Consider the following 17152-nt stretch of genomic DNA (forward strand, 5'->3'; position numbering starts at 1 on the left):
CGCCATAACTCCTCCGTATGGTCCTGGCTGACGAATGTGGACGGTGCGCGAACAGTTAACTTTTATGCGACGGGATTGTTTCGTTAGAGCCGCCATAAACTGATGCAATTTCTATCGCTTTTTGAACTAGGAATGATTTCTTGACAATCAGTTTCAAGAATTAATTATTTGGGATTATATATTGAGGTCTAATTCACTAACTTTGACATAATATATTAGTTGACATATACAAAATTAACATTCTATGTCACAAAATGTCACCCGGAGCCTACTGGTGGATATCATCATCATTACGGAGAGGGCTAGGCTAGGCCAATAGTCCAATACGCTGGCCTAATGCGGATTGGCAGACTTTACACACGCAGAGAATTAAGAAAACTCTCTGTTATGCAGGTTTCCTAACGATGTTTTTCCTTCACCGTTTAAGACACGTGATATTTAATTTCTTAAAATGCACACAACGTTCGAATCTTACAGTACTGTATGATTCGAACGTCGATACATATAGTACCGGTGGATATCATACAGTAGATATATGACATTTCTCAATTGATTACATGATTATTTAAATAGGTTGATAACAAAAGACTAACTAACTAAACGGTGAATAGGCCAGCAAGCTGATGTAGGTATTTACAGGACATTAAAGAGTAAAAGGTTCATAAACTAAAAACAGACTACATAAAGCAAACATATTTATATTTTTCTTCAGAGTAAAGATTTTGCTCAAGATTAGGTACAGGACAGCAATTTAGAATTTTTTATTGGGTGTTGGAAAGTCACGAAATGGTCCTATAAACATTTTTGTTCCCAAATTCTCAACCCTTCTGAAGTCTGGCAATAAAGACTAATGAGGATGATGACACAAAAAAGCAGTCAATTTTCTCGCCTTCGGGTCTCCCGCAAAGAAAGCAATTAAAATTAAAACCTCAATAGCTCCACGGTTATGGGATGGGAAAATCTGGGAGGTCTAAGATTCGATTCCCGCGTGTTTTTAAACACCTATTTAACAACACCTAGCACGAGCGATTCGCTTAGTTGAAGGGAAAAGAGGATATTAGTTACATTACAAAGCATTGGCTAATATTCTTAAAAATTAAACCGGTTTTTGTTACGCAATTAAGTGTCTTTTCATCCCCTAAATAAGTGAAGAAGAGAAGCCTCAAGTACCTTCTTTTAAACAAGTTAACATGGGAATCTATACTAATTTTATAAAGCTGAAGAGTTTGTTTGTTTGGTTGAACGAGCTAATCTCACTAACTACTACTCCGATATGAAAAATTCTTTCAGTGTCAGCCCATTTATCAAGAAAGACTGTAGGCTTAATTTTATCCCGGTTTTCCAACGGGAACAGGAACCACGCGGGCGAAACCGCGCGGCGTCTACTAGTTACGATAAAGTTATAACTGGCGGAGATTGGACCAAGAATCTTTACAATTTGAACCACTCGTTAGTCGTTGATTTATTGGGGATGTATTGAGGTTCGCCAATTAGCATTAACGACAGCCGGTGCTAATTACTGCAAGCAATAATCACAAGTTTAGTGCAGAAATCTCCATAATTTGAATTACCAATTAAATGTGCAATCGGAGAAAGTAACTGCATTGCTCCAATCATAAAGCGATGTACAAATAAATAATTTTGATATTAATTTACCTACTCTTCTATTTGGTTTCTTTTTTTTTTCATTTCATCTCCTGCTTTCCTGGTACCGCAGTCATCATCATCATCATTATCAAACCATATTCGGCTCACTGCTGAGCTCGAGTCTCCTGTTAGAATGAGAGGGGTTAGGCCAATAGTCCACCACGCAGGCCCAATGCGGATTGGCAGACTTCACACACGCAGAGAATTAAGAAAATTCTCTGGTATGCGGGTTTCCTCACGATGTTTTCCTACACCGTTTGAGATACGTGATATTTAATATTTAATTTCTTAAAATGCACACAACTGAAAAGTTGGAGGTGCCTGCCCCGGACCGGATTTGAACCCACACCCTCCGTAATCGGAGGCAGAGGTCATATCCATCTTAGATTGCATCATTGTAGACGGAATTGATTCCCTTTAAAACTTCTAAAATATAGGTATAGTCCGCGACATAATAAGTACCTATATATCTACCTTTTAAGGGTGAAATTTAAGAGAATCCATGCAGACCAAGTCGTAGGGCTCCACTAATAGATAGAATTAGATTAATTGGCGCGAAACCAAACCCACAACCGCCAGATATGGAAGCAATTCTGCCATACTTCAACTTCCAGTAAATCATTCCACGATCACTGAATGTGACAAAGGTGTAACTACCCATCATCTTAATGTGTTCTACAACTGTGTACCTTTAAACTAACTTTGCTTGTTAGGTTGACAAGGTTGTATATCGAAGGTATTAGTACTGATAGTGGAACTTTACCTATATTAATGTGATTCCTATGGCGGGATGGAATATTATTATGGCATCGGCGATCAGTGGGTTTAATGATGTCGGTGTTTATGGCACGGCTTTAGTTGTTTAGAGATTTTCCGTTCATTAGGTATCATGATTATCAATGGCGTGTACAACATGCGTGGGTATGCACTATTCGTACAAATTACCTATACAATATGTAAAATTCTTTCTCCAATTCATGTTAGTAACCTCAGGGTAAGTAAAGCATTTTTGCATCTTTTTTTTATTCTTTACAAGTTAGCCCTTGACTACAATCTCACCTGATGGTAAGTGATGATGCAGTCTAAGATGGAAGCGGGCTAACTTGTTAGGAGGAGGATGAAAATCCACACCCCTTTCAGTTTCTACACGGCATCGTACCAGAACGCTAAATCGCTTGGCGGTACGTATTTGCCGGTAGGGTGGTAACTAGCCACGGGCCGGGAAACCTCCCACCATAACCAAATAACATTTGTTCGACATTAGCTTTCTTATTTTTGTAATCACTTATGAGTCTGCTAAAACGAATGCCTCACCACTTGGAGGCATCGAAAAATATCTAATTCCTCCCGCTCCTCGGCAACAGCATTCTTCGCGCGTGGAAAAAGATAATTGAATCAAAAGTAAACGTTCAGGTTACGATCGCTATGATAATGGCGATATACACGCTGACAATAATATACCTGACGACATTCAGTTTGCCAAACAGTGTTACATAAAGCGGCTGTAGACGAGCCGACAAGTTGGGTGGCGTAGACAGGGATGCCGACTTGTTGTATAGTGCCATTCGATCGAATATTCGGTGTTATTCCTGTATAAAATTAAAGCATCTTTACATCACGGGTTTATTGTCTACTATTTTTAGTAACGCATTCTAAACAGGTAGTCAAGTAACTAACTAAGCATATTATCTATTTGAAATCAACAAATAGAGCAAAACCAAACATAATAGGGAAAGAAAAGGCAATGTGTATAAATTAAATTGGAATTACAATTTGCAATTTACGATCTGAGGCATAGATCTTCCAATCCACATCATTATCAGCCGATGACACGTCCGCTGCTGGAGGTAGGTCTCTTGTAAGACCTTCCAAACACCTTATTCTTGATCCGCATGCATCCAGCGGCTCACTGTAAACCGTCTGATGTCATCGTTTCACGTAGTGAGAGGTCGACTATCAATACTTTAGCTCCTTGACCCCAACTACCATCATAGGTCTTCGAGATATGTGCCGTATATGCAATCATCATTTTGCTTGTCATTTTGCTTGTTCCACGGATCTGCTCATTCCTGATTCGATCACACAGAGATACTTTGAGGATAGCTCGCTCCATCGATTGCTGACTCTAAGCCTTGTTATGAGAACCATAGTTTGCGACAACGCGTACTAAAATAGCAAGTATAAAATATAAAATAGACAGCCAACATCGTTATCTTTGTGTAATATCAACGATCATAACCTGTGTGGCAATGTCCCAACATAAATATGCAGCAACATCTCAAGTTACAAGTCGTGACGTGTGTAGCCGTCACAGCGCGCGGCATCTGCAGTGTGGTCAGGCGGCACTGGCGGCGACATCAAAGCGCGATAATTGCGGCTAATTGCCAGATCACCGCCACACCGACACAGCATCCAGCCAGCCCGCGTCTCGCAGACGCGCTATCATAATCTTCTTCATCCCAGCTTCCTTGCGACAGGTATTCTAGTTTTTGTCTTGATAATTTACTTTGGCTACTAGTGTTCTCATCATTAATACGTCTGTACGAGCTATGTCAACATTATTTTTATTGGTTGAGAAGTTAAACTTAAATCTATGGATAATACAGTCTAAGATGGTATCACGTTAAGAAGATTAGTATGTATGCTTTAGTTATCTTACACATTGTTTCCTACTAGATTTATATTTCTAAGATTAACCTACGATAAAGACTGTAACAAAATGAAAAAAAATCCCGCCAATGTACAATTGGAGCAAAATGGTGGGTTAAGCTTCATATCTTTACAGGAGAGGGGTTATCCTGGGAGTCCTAGGGCCGATAAAATAGGCTGATGATGATGACGATGATGATGATGACATAGCTTCAAATGCAAGCGATATATTTAATACGCGTCAATAAAATAAATAAAAATATAATGATTGATTTGCCAAAAATTAATACAAATCAATAAAATATTACCTGCCGTTATCTACATCAGCGAAACCCAACCGTGTAAGTGAGGCAGTAAGTGGGCGACGCGCAACGTTCCCCATTGGCTCCAAAAAGACAACATTTGACATTTTATCGCAGCTACCGGCTCGACCTCTGTCACTTGATGCCTTGATGGTCACATGTGTAAAATATCTGTAAATGTTAATCTGTAATACTGTTATGTGTATTTGCTTTTCCATTTTCAAAAGCTTTTAATTTTATAGTAAAACGTCTGTGAGAACATCAGTGCTAATTTTTGATCCCTTTTTCTTCTTCTTCTTCTTAGGTTGTCTCTCCGACTAGCGAAGGCTGGCAGACAGTTTCTTGAACTCGTCTCTATCCTTCGCGAGGTGAAATAATTGTGCGGCGTTCGCGATTTTGGTCCAAGGTCTGATGTTTCTCAGCCAAGACCCTTTTTAACTCCATATATTTATATTTTACGAAAGTACTAATAGTTATTACCGGGACCTGAATGCAGTAGCAGAATAAAAAACCGACTGTTTAAAGGCGTTTCCTGAGACTTGGACCTCGGCTTAGAGTGCTGTTATGAAAAGGATTTTTTGGCCTAAACTTGTCTGTCATGTCGTCCCCGTGACCATGAACGGCTCCACATCCAAGTGTTGTAAGAGATCGGGGACCCTTATCTTCTCCGGTGAATAACTACTATATGTGGGTCTCGTCACAAAATATCTCGGTGACAAATTGGACTACTGAACACTGTAAATGCTTTAGTTTTTATTCATTGACAAAGTTCTTGACTGTGATCTCACTTGATGCAGTCTAGAAATGGAAGCGGTAAGTTAGATCAGGTACCAGTTCATTCTACCCATAACCTCTATCGGTTTCTACGCGGAATCGTGCTGGAACCGGAACGCCAAATCGCATTATGTTTTTGCCAATGGTAACTAGCCACTCAGCGGGCGATGGAGCGAGCTATGCTTAGGGTTTCTCTGCGTGATCGAATCAGAAATGAGGAGATCCGCAGAAGAACCAAAGTTACTGATATAGCTCAGCGAGTCGCGAAGCTGAAGTGGCAATGGGCCGGCCACATAGTTCGAAGAGCCGATGGACGTTGGGGTCCCAAGGTGCTGGAATGGCGACCCCGCACCGGAAAACGTGGTGTTGGTTGACCCCCCAATGGGTGGACCGAGGACATCAAGTGGGTTGCAGGGAGCCGCTGGATGCTCGCGGTTTGAGACCGTTTTGTTTAGAAGTCCATGCAAGAGCCAATTTAACGTTGAGCCAATTTAAAAATATAAAATTCTAAACAGACTGACCTGGAAATCGAACCCAGGTCTCTCTGGTCTCAGGGAGATCTGAGAACTACCAACTGCGCTGGAGAGGTCGTTAAAGCCGCCAACGCAGCACCATAATCTCTTCTAGTGCTCAACGTTCTTCGTTAATATCGCGAAGCTTTTTATCTCATCCTGGACTTAACATTAATCCTCGTCGCATGCTTTTAGCTGTACGGCATGCTAATTAGCGCCGCGCTGTCGGCCGGCATGCGAGCCGCATGTAGCTAAAATTGCTCGATTAATTCCTGTCCACTGTCCATTTATAATTGCGCAAAAATATTACCTCTGTTACCTCTCGACATGTGTTTTAAAGACATGCCGATTTCTTCGATGTTTTTACTGTAGGTACGAGTAGCCCAGATTCGGCTCACTGCTTAGCTCGAGTCTCCTCTCAGCATGAAATGGGTTAGGCCAATAGTCCACCACACTGGCCCAATGCGGATTGGCAGACTTCACACACGCATAGAATTAACAAAATTCTCTGGTATGTAGGTTTCCTCACATTGTTGAATAACCAGATAGTTCTATTTCTTTTTTAGGGTTCCGTACATCAAAAGGACAAAATGAAACACTTTTTTGTCATTCGGTTTATCTATCTATCAAGACCCCTTATTTCGGGAATGTGTGTAGTAGTATCAAGTTGAAATCGTATGATCAGCAGGCTAATTCAGTAATTTTGACTTATGATAGTTGACATATACTAAATTGAGATTATATGTAACAAATGTCATTCGGTGTTTACTGGTGGATATCACACAGTAGGTAAATGACATTTTGTCAATTATTGATTTGATGTTTATTTTAATAGGTTGATAGTAAAGACCAAAATAGTGAATAGACCAGCAGGACTACGGTCCCATGCAGTTGTAGAAAAATCAATTTTCCAAGTTATAGATACAGTGTTTATTCAGCAAAAAACGCATGTATTTCTACTCTCTCAACTTTTTTGACCATAAAAAACACACATATTATGTCTTTACATATGTGTTTTTTAAATGTGTTGACTTATTACATGCGGGCAATAAAGAATTGTATTTAAATAAATAAACTTTCAGACCTACAGCAGCAGATAACATACACCAATCAATTTAACTCATTATGTGTTTAAATAATGATTAGTCTCTTGGTTGCGAGCGTGTCTGAGCTCAGGCACATAAATACTAGACTTGTGCAATTCCTCATGCAGGTATTCGTAGCAGTCCCGAGGAATGTGCTCGCACGGCTATGGACTCCCCTAGTAAGGAATTCACAACCACGAACGTGGAAAAGTCGTTTGCGAGTTTCGAACCACACATCAATATAAAGCTATACAATCGACGTATTCTTTGTTTTATGTTTAGCCTTATTTTAATACGAGATTTTTCCGTCAGATTACATAACTTTTCAAGTGATACTTTCTCTCTGATGCTTTCTCCCATTGACCTTGTACAGTACTTATAAGATCAAGTTTATGCCATGGCTGTGAGATGGGAGCTGGTAGCAAACATCTATAGGCGCTTAATCATCCAAGTTAAAAGCGTGTTAATTTTCTCCGCGATAATTTGAGAAATCCTATCTCGAGTCGTCAGATTTTGAGCTGCAACGACCTTTCGCCTAAAACCATATGCAGCAAAGGCCTATGTCCAGCAGAGGACGTCTATCGGCTGACAATGTGAGGTAAGTAGTCATTAGGCCTACTTTACTTTGAAGTTTGATGCTTAATTTTTAAGCAATGTTTAAATATGGCCGTCAACATTTATAAAGTATGGTTTTTGTCTTTGGAAGTACGAAAGATTTTGAGCTTTATAAAAATTAATTCTAGTTTAGTATGGTATAAGTACATTTCGATGATCGTAATCGACTCATAGTTAATGTCGCGCGCCGAACTCGCGCTAGTGTAGTAGAGCTGTACTCTATGGTAACATATCTGTGGGAAGCGCGCTGCGTCTGCACGCGACGCGCAACGCACGCGAGCGCTCTGGAAATACTTATAGATATTTTATTTATGTATGTTATAGTAATTGTTAACTGCTTAGTTGGGCTAGTGGTTTGTCTATGTGGTTTCGTATCACGAAGTCCTTGGGTCGGACTATGAATCTGAGCTTCACTTTCTTCTGAGAAACTTTCAGTCTCAGCCAGAAGTTAGTGATGCTACGCATATGTAGTGATGTGCCTCAGACAGCACCTCAAGCCTTATCGGTCATTACCATCAACATCTGATAGAGGTTCTTAAAAAAATTAACATTATCACCCTAAGCACGCCATCCAGCAATCGAGCAGCTTGGTGGGTTGAAGTTCCATAGCCCCTTCTATAAGGGAGGCCTGACCATGCAATGGACAATGACATGACACACCTACGAGGAACAGTGTCTTAAATCGCATTATCAAAGTTACAAAAAAAAATATTAGGTATGACGAGAGGTCTTCAAACCATACTAATCGTAGGCTTACAGGCTCTATGATTAGCATCAGCTAGGTGTGAAAATCGTGATCCTCCTCCCCCCCCCCCCCCCCCTCCTCACCACGGTTGCCCCTGTAACTACTACTCCGACGGTGACGGGATCTGGGCTCGGTAATGATTACAATTGAAGCGACTGAACCATGAGGTGCAACCTGCCTGCAACGGAAGGATAATTGTAGGGGAACAATTCCTTGTAAACAAGATTATTGGCTGAATTGCACGTAGGCTATTCTAATATAAATATACTGCTCGTAATATTATACAGAGGAAAGATTTGTATTTTTATTTATGTAACAATTAAACTAGAAAACTCCTGGACCGATTTGAAAATTTCTTTTACCAATAGAAAATTACATTATCAGGGAGTAATGTAGTAATGTTTCTACGGAAATATGTACTATTTGGGTGAAAACGCAAGTTCTGCTAGAAGTGAATAGAAAAAGCCTTTAAGTACAGTCTTGAAGTCATTACCCTCTCATACTTGCTGCATGACCTGCCTTTCGCTTCTTTTGCTTTCTGACATATTCTGTTTTAATATGTCGTACCTAATTAATAAATTCATATTTTATACAATATATTTTTACTATAAAAAACACGTTCAACATATTAACTTAAAGAAAAAACTTAAAAACCGGTTTAATAAGTATCGAATATTATTTTTGTGGACATGGACAATAATATTCTGAATACAAACCAGGTATACTTGGTGAGTGTGCGCAGGAACTTCACCTTCTTGTCCCTCCTTTTCCATTTTACCACAGAACAGCAAGACGCCGCGAACGGTGGCATCCTTACTTTGTGGATGTCTAAGTAACTCGTACGAATCGATTTGCATCCACGTTTCTAACTCGCGCAGAAAAAATTTGGAATGCCCTTCCGGTGTTTGTGTTTCCTGACACTTGTAATTTGAAACCTACAAAGCGAGAGTGAATAGCATCTTCTAGATAATCGCATTTAGACCGCGTAATAATCAGGCTTGATGGTAGCCAAGTGCAAGCCTAGCAACAAAATTTGATTAAGAACTGATCAAACTTACATTTAGACTATCAGACACTCATTAAATCGCAACCTACCGATTTCGCGCGTGCACACAGCATTCCAAGGTCACGGCGACAAAGGCGTTCTACAAACAACTATTAAGAGATCCACTAATAATGCACCATCCGCAAAATAAACACACAACAAACACATCAAATGTGACACACAGCAGACGCCCATTGTGTGTTCTGTCGACAATAGCAGAGATTAATTCTATTACCCAAACTGCCAATTATTGTTGCAAGTATAAAAATGTAAATCCTGAACTAGCCTCGTCATTGTCAGAGTAGAACAGACAGGAAGTTGTGCTGAGACCGACGGACAGGAGTAAGAATGTTCAGAAACGTGTTCTTGATGTTGTGTAGCGTGTCTGTCGGTCTGTATGCAGATGTAGAGGTGATGAAAGATGTCACTCTGGGGTTCGGTGAAGCGCTCCAGCATTGCAGGGAGGAAGTAAGACCTATAACTGTTATTATACGCTTATAACAGTCGAATTCATAGATGTTGCAGGGGCACCCCCAGGAGACCATTCACCCACAGAGTGTCGAGTTTAAATTCGACACTCAGCGGGTGAACGATCCCCTAGGAGCGCCTTCACGACGTCTTATAATTCCATTGTAAGATTTGATTGTTGTGTAGCCCTGATACTAATGAACTGATTTTTAAAATTCTTTTATCAATGGAAAGCTACATTATCAGCGAATAACACAATCTATATTTTATTCCCGTATTCTGCTTTTTATTTTGACAACATGTTGTGGTTTGTACATTGGACAAACCTCTTTGGTTTTGTGGTTATCCTTGTAATACGGATATTCTTTATTGTGTTATGGTAAGGTTTTACCCAAAATTAAGCAGTTTACCGTTTTGTCCATTGTTACCAAAACTTAACACGCACCACATTTCAATTTATATACCATAACCCTCCGTTAAAATCCCATCACAACACAAACCTAAATACATGCTTAAAGAAATAATTGAAAATCCAAGTAATAAAGCAAAATGTGTGTTTGAGATTAAACTTCACAATCTAGTTGAAAGTAACAAAACAAGTTACAGGAATTATGTTCGTCGTGAATTTAAAAACACGCATACATGCAATTCGATTACTTATATTAAGATTAATCTAGGTCACATACAGAACCTATCTGAAATTTTCATTTTTGAGTTAGAAGTAGAAGAGGATTTTCAATATTTATTGGATTATGCAGAGCCAGCTATCAGAAGACAAGATGGAGGAGTTCTTTCACTTCTGGCGCGACGACTTCAAATTCGAGGACCGCGAGCTGGGCTGTGCCATCAAGTGCATGAGTGCACACTACGACCTGCTCACCGACTCCCACCGCATGCACCACGAGAACACCGACCGCTTCATCAAGTCCTTCCCTAACGGTGAGTACTGTTCTACTTCTTCTTTTACTTTTGTTCGTTCCAGATAATACTTCATGTGTATCTTCATAGACGAGGACTTCAAGTATATAATCGTGTACTTTACGTCGTTGTCGACTTCAAATTTAAAGACCGAGATCTGAGCGACGTAATCAAATGTACGAGTATGTTGAGCTGCTCTTTGACTTCCACCGCATACATCACGAGAACAATGACTGCTTAATCAAGTCTCCTAACGGTGAAATTTCTTCTCCTTCTTCTTTCATTTCTGGTACCATAATTCAAGATGTATGAGCTTTCACTACCACCTATAATACCTTCAAGTTCGAGGACCACGAGCTGGTTGCGGGATCAACTGTATGATAATGCACTTCAACCTGCCCACTAACTCACACGCAAGCACCATAAGAACACTAACCGTTTCATTAAGCTCTTCCCTAACGGTGAGATCTCTTCTACTTCTTTCACTTCTGGTGAAATGACTTCAAGTTTAAAATCCCAGACCTGGGCGACGTAACCAATCGTATTAGTGCACACTTCGGCCTGCTCACTTACTCCTACCGCATGCACCACGAGAACACTGACCGCTTCATCAAGTCCTTCCCTAACGGTGAGTACTTTTCTATGTCTGTCACTTCTGGTGCAAGACTTCAACCACGGCTGCGCGATCAACTATCAAGTGTATCAGACACTTCGCCCTGCTCTCTGACTCCCACCACAACAATCGCTTCTTCAAGTCGTCTCTCAACAGCGAGAACTGTATTTTGTTTCCTTTTAACATCATTAACATTAACAATAAAGCTCTCAAGGAACCCAGCGCCACCCTTATTTTTGTCGCCAAGTATTCCATTCTTAAGGATATGTTACTGACTTATAAAATTAAGATCGGTGTAAGAATATTACTCTTGGTGATAAAAGATTCATAAGTTGTGCAAACCCAATAAACGACTCCGTAGATTTCCGTGCATCTGAAATGCTATAAGTTATATGTTTCGATCAAATCAATTATGATAAAAAATTAATTTGGGAAATATCGTTGCATAAAAGTCGTTATTCTGGTAATTTATTACAATTTTCGATTTTCGAAATGCCTAATCAGCTTAATGTACAAGTTTTTTGAAAGAGGCATGAAATAGTATAACAATAACTTACGAGTAACTTAAGAGACCCATTACAGTTTCTAAACATTATTCACAAAATATCTGCTGAGGTTTCTTCTCAAGAGTACACGGAACTAATGACTCAAAACTAATTAGGTAAGACACTACGGTTGATAGAAGTCTGATTTTAGATTGAAGGAAAAACTATGTATTCTGGAAAAACCGAAACATCTCGCTGTTTCTTAAAATCATAACAATTTTATGATCATAATGATAGGAGCGGTAATGGGAATTCACAAGAGAGCCATGACTCTTTCAATTATAAAACATTAAAATGTTGAAAATCCTATATTATCCTCTACAAATTACATTTTAAATGATTTTAAGTTGTTTTCCTGATAGGCCATTTATTACTTGGAATTAAACATGGCCTATAAAACATGCATCTCAATGACAAGACATTCTAGACTGCGATCTTACCAGCTGGCTTATTCACTATTTTGGTAACTACTCGCCCGTAGTACTGACCACGGGCGATGGCTACCACTAGACCAGTTCTGGCCCTGTAGCCAAGTGGCACGTTGATTCTTTTTCTACAAACGCTAACGCTTCCAAAATTAAAAAAATATATGGGAATGACATTCACTACCGATAAGTCACGTGATCAAGTTGTCGATCGGTTCTGTCATTCCCATACATTTTGTTAGTTTTTGAAGCGTTAGCGTTTGTAGAAAGAGAATCGACGTGCCAATTGGCTAAAGCCCCTGGTAATCAAACCTGTCCTAAGAGGACCTTCTTAGGAAAAAATAAAAGAAAAACAAAAAATTGTCAGCGCAGGTGAAGTGCTGTCCCAACAAATGGTGCAGCTGATCCACGAGTGCGAGCAGCAGCACGACGCTGAGGAGGACCACTGCTGGCGCATCCTACGCGTGGCGGAGTGCTTCAAGGGCGCCTGCCAGCGCCACGGCATCGCGCCCACCATGGAGATGCTCATGGCCGAGTTCATCATGGAGGCTGAGTCGCGGTGAACGACCATCGCGCTCGTGTCACTTCACTTCACTTCGAAATATCATAAGCTAATGATTCAGATACTAACCTCCTGCCTACCATAGATATTTTTTTGTTTAGTATGTTCTTTTGTTCTTACGTACTATGAGTAGTACAGAGGGCCTAGTGGCAGTTTGATGCTGTTACCGTCACGTAACGTAAACGTGAATTTCTAAGGAATTGAAACAGCGCCATCTAGTGGCATTACTGCACAACTGTTTCAATTCCATATAAATTTGCGTAAACGTCAACGTTGAACAGTATGAAAATATTGAAAACTCCCACTAGGCACACAGATGTAGGTCGTTACTCGTTTTCCGTATTCGTTATCTTAATGCGTAATTTCGATTATAAATTCCGTGAGACTACCGCAGACTTTACGTTTTTCTTCATTCGAAATAATGTCTCCAGCCAAGCCAAGCCAAGTGGCACGTTGATTCTCTTTCTACGATCGCTAACGCTTCGAAAACTATAAAAATGTATGGGGATGACAGATCTTGATCACGTGACCTGTCGATAGTAAATGTCATCCCCATACATTTTTCTAGTTTCCGAAGCGTTAGCGATCGTAGAAAGAGAATCGTCGTGCCACTTGGCTAGAGGGGAAGGGCTCGCATTCGTTACGTACGCGCGGTAATTGTTCCGTTCGGAATAAAACGTACATGTGCGTCATTTAACGTATATTATATTGATTTCATGCATTCGGTTTTCCGAACACTGAAAACGGATTCGGTAAACGAATACGGAAAAGGAGTGTATGCGGCCGGCCTAAATGTAAATTTATTAATAACTAGCGGACGCCCGCGATATCAACTGCGAGAAAAACTATGAAAAAATACCTGCATGATTATCATGGAGGCTGACGCGTGGTCAACTCACTACTCTCACTAAAATCCTGGACTTATATACTTAAAATACGTAGCAATCCAGACACGCTTGTAGCCCGAACCAGTTGTATATACAAGCTTCTTATGTAACATGGCACAGTAAACTGCACCACTACAAAGTATACGATATCTAAGTATTTTTATTTTACGTAGGCTGCACCTATAGTAAGTAGTAATTTGCTAGCTCTTGAGGTAAATACGTAGCTTATTTTTATCAGTGTATGAATTATCATATGATGTAACTTATGGTAACTAAAGATCTAAATATGTATCTAAATTAATACATGAATATTTGATTTTTGGTCGTTATTTACAAATATGCTCTGAAACTGATTTATTCTTCTTCTTCTTTAAAAAAAAATCTACCAGCAACGGAGAGAGAGACATTATCAACGAGTAACACATGTACTATGCGGGCGAAACTTCGGGGCGTTTTAGAATAATTAGTAAAATTGATTGAACAATAACAATAATTAAAATAATTGCTTAGTAAAGTAAGAAAATTTAACTATTAAAAAATTAGGCATGGCAAAATTAATAATGTTAAAATAAAATTTGTAATTAATTCTTAATCTTAATAGTACAATTCGTCTGTGTCACAGAAAAGCCTTTAGAAAAATAAGATCTATGCTGTGTCCAATGTTGGTATTATTGTTAGATATAAGTAACTGAATATTATAATGTTGGTATTTTCTTTAAATTATACCTACTTATCTGGAAATTATCGTTTTATATACATTTTCCCTTTGGGCGTTACCCAGCGGTCTGCTTCTAAGAAATCAAGTCACCTAATTACAAATCTTAACTTCTTCCAAGTTCCACGAATCCTTGAATACTGTGTCTTAACTGGTAATTATTATTACATTGGTTTTTACCGTGTTTTTGACCCACACTTGATATGTATTCATTAAGTAAGAAGTGAGCCGTGATAGCCCAGTGGATATGACCTCTGCCTCCGATTTCGGAGGGTGTGGGTTCGAATCCGGTCCGGGGCATGCACCTCCAACTTTACAGTTGTGTGCATTTTAAGAAAAATTTATATCACGTGTCTCAATCGGTGACGGAAAACATCGTGAGGAAACCTGCATACCAGAGAATTTCTTAATTCTCTGCGTGTGTGAAGTCTGCCAATCCACATTGGGCCAGCGTGGTGGACTAATGGCCTAACCCCTCTCATTCTGAGAGGAGACTCGAGCTCAGCAGTGAGCCGTGTATATGGGTTGATAACGAAGTAAGAAGGCTAAACAATACAGATAGATATGTTAATAATAACTAAGCTAATAGCGCAAAGGATCAGCCTGGCTTTACATCGCGGAAATGCAGGTTCCACTAATTGAATGAATGAATGAATGAAGGAAGGAAGGAAGGAAGGAAGGAAGGAAGGAATGAATGAATGAATGAATGAATGAATGAATGAAGGAATGGTGGCAAGAATACTTTCCATGGTATTCTTGCCACCATTCCACGTGGGCATGATTTGTATAGTTATTAAGACAAGTTAGCATAAGTACCTTAGTGTATTCTTTCTCAATAAAAAAAAGCTATATCCAAATAGCCGACGCGAAACTTTCAAAAGAACCCAGTCTAGTGCCCATATGCAATTTGGTCTTTATTTGCATCATCATCATTATCAGCCTCAGACCAATTATAAAAGGACCTGTATCGTACTCATAGTCACGAACAAAATTGTCTGTCATTTTGTGAAGAAAACGAGCTTAGATTTGGTATATATCTTATACTAAACTAGAAGTTATTGCCGTTTTTTACACAATTCAATTACACAAAAAGTTACTTTTATGGACCTCTTTAACCGACGAACACGATTACAACTATTTGACGGCCTCCGTGGCGCAGTGGTATGCGCGGTGGATTTACAAGACGGAGGTCCTGGGTTCGATCCCCGGCTGGGCAGATTGAGATTTTCTTAATTTGTCCAGGTCTGGCTGGTGGGAGGCTTCGGCCGTGGCTAGTTACCACCCTACCGGCAAAGACGTACCGCCAAGCGATTTAGCGTTCCGGTACGATGCTGTGTAGAAACCGAAAGGGGTGTGGATTTTCATCCTCCTCCTAAGAAGTTAGCCCGCTTCCATCTCAGACTGCATCATCACTTACCATCAGGTGAGATTGTAGTCAAGGGCTAACTTGTAAAGAATAAAAAAAAAAAAAAAAAAAAATATTTAACATCGATACTATATAGATAGTTTTTATAATCGCATTAGATCGTTGATCATATACTTTGACAGAAAAGTAATGTCTAGCGAGGCAGGTCCTATACAATAATTGGTCTGAGTTATCAGCCCATGGACGTCCACTGCTGGACATAGGCCTCTTGCATGGACTTCCAAACACAATGCCCTCGAGCCGCCTGTATCCAGCAGCTCCCTGCAACCCGCTTGAAGTACTTGGGGTGGTGGGTCGACCAACAATGCGCTTTCCGGTGCAGGATCGCTATTCCACCACTTTGGGACCCCAACGTCCATCGGCTATTAAACTATATAGCCTGCTCATTCAGCTTCGCGTATCGCTGAGCTATGTCAGTAATTTTGGTAAATTTTTCATAAATCGCGAGGGAACCATGAATTTTACCGAGGTAAACAGTAACCTTTTGTTGCTTAATAATATCCTCTATCTACCAGTCAACGTCTTGTTATAATCGGTTCAACCGTTCCAATCGATTCGGCGTACTTATGAATAACTGAACTAAAGTATAGATGAGACATTTTGAAATCACAGGCACTTTAATTTTTTTAATATGTAGCAAGCAGCTTATGTGCTCTAAGTTCTGTGGTATGTATTGATGGTGCAAAGGAGTGAGTGTGTGTGTGTGTGGCACACACACTGCCGTAGCCTAAGGCAGTCACATAGCATGCATAGACTACGAGCAAATGAAAATTGCTAAATTCAGCGTCGTAGTCACGGGGGATGTAGCTCAGTGGTAGAGCGTTCGCTTTGCATGTGAAAGGCCCCGGGTTCGATCCCCGGCATCTCCAAGTTTTTTATTTTTTCATAAATTTTTATTTACATTTTATTGTTTTCAAAATTATGAAAATAAGTGAAAAACAGTGGTTAAATGATGACTGAACCTTCGTCTATAAAATAGCTTCGCAGAGCATGGAAGTACGACGTCCTAACAAAGTGCCGCCCTGTGTCCATAAACTTAAGGCCAGTGGCGTTCATAAGATGCTTAACTAGGCATTATACATACAAATTGTTCAAAATAAAAAAAAACCACCAATATAAGTTCGTAATTACTCCAGGTAGGCAATGTATTTGTGACAGTATCATTAACAACGCCCTTCAGATTGAAACACAGCATTGCTGTTTGGCGGCAGAAATAACC

The 17152-nt window shown here is 39.8% G+C and overlaps 1 protein-coding gene and 1 non-coding gene across 3 annotated transcripts; both read left to right on the forward strand.

Annotated features, from left to right (window-relative positions):
* The first annotated feature begins 3994 nt into the window (after positions 1–3994).
* Positions 3995–14512, forward strand: LOC112044853 (general odorant-binding protein 1-like). Of its 2 annotated transcripts, none has more exons than XM_024080835.2 (3): positions 3995–4124; positions 10601–10781; positions 12716–14512. In XM_024080835.2, exons 2-3 carry the CDS (start codon positions 10622–10624, stop codon positions 12904–12906), a joined length of 351 nt encoding a protein of 116 aa, XP_023936603.1. In that variant the 5' UTR covers positions 3995–4124; positions 10601–10621; the 3' UTR covers positions 12907–14512. The 2 variants fall into 2 exon arrangements, with proteins under 2 accessions (XP_023936603.1, XP_023936602.1); XM_024080834.2 differs by lacking the exon at positions 3995–4124 and adding an exon at positions 9384–9842.
* Positions 14513–16730: 2218 nt separating this feature from the next.
* On the forward strand, positions 16731–16802 carry Trnaa-ugc (transfer RNA alanine (anticodon UGC)). Its single transcript has one exon. It is a non-coding gene; the product is annotated as a tRNA-Ala (tRNA).
* Positions 16803–17152: the final 350 nt, after the last annotated feature.

This window comes from Bicyclus anynana, chromosome 20 (genome assembly GCF_947172395.1).
Source record: "Bicyclus anynana chromosome 20, ilBicAnyn1.1, whole genome shotgun sequence".
In the NCBI taxonomy this organism is placed as follows: Eukaryota; Metazoa; Arthropoda; class Insecta; order Lepidoptera; family Nymphalidae; genus Bicyclus; species Bicyclus anynana.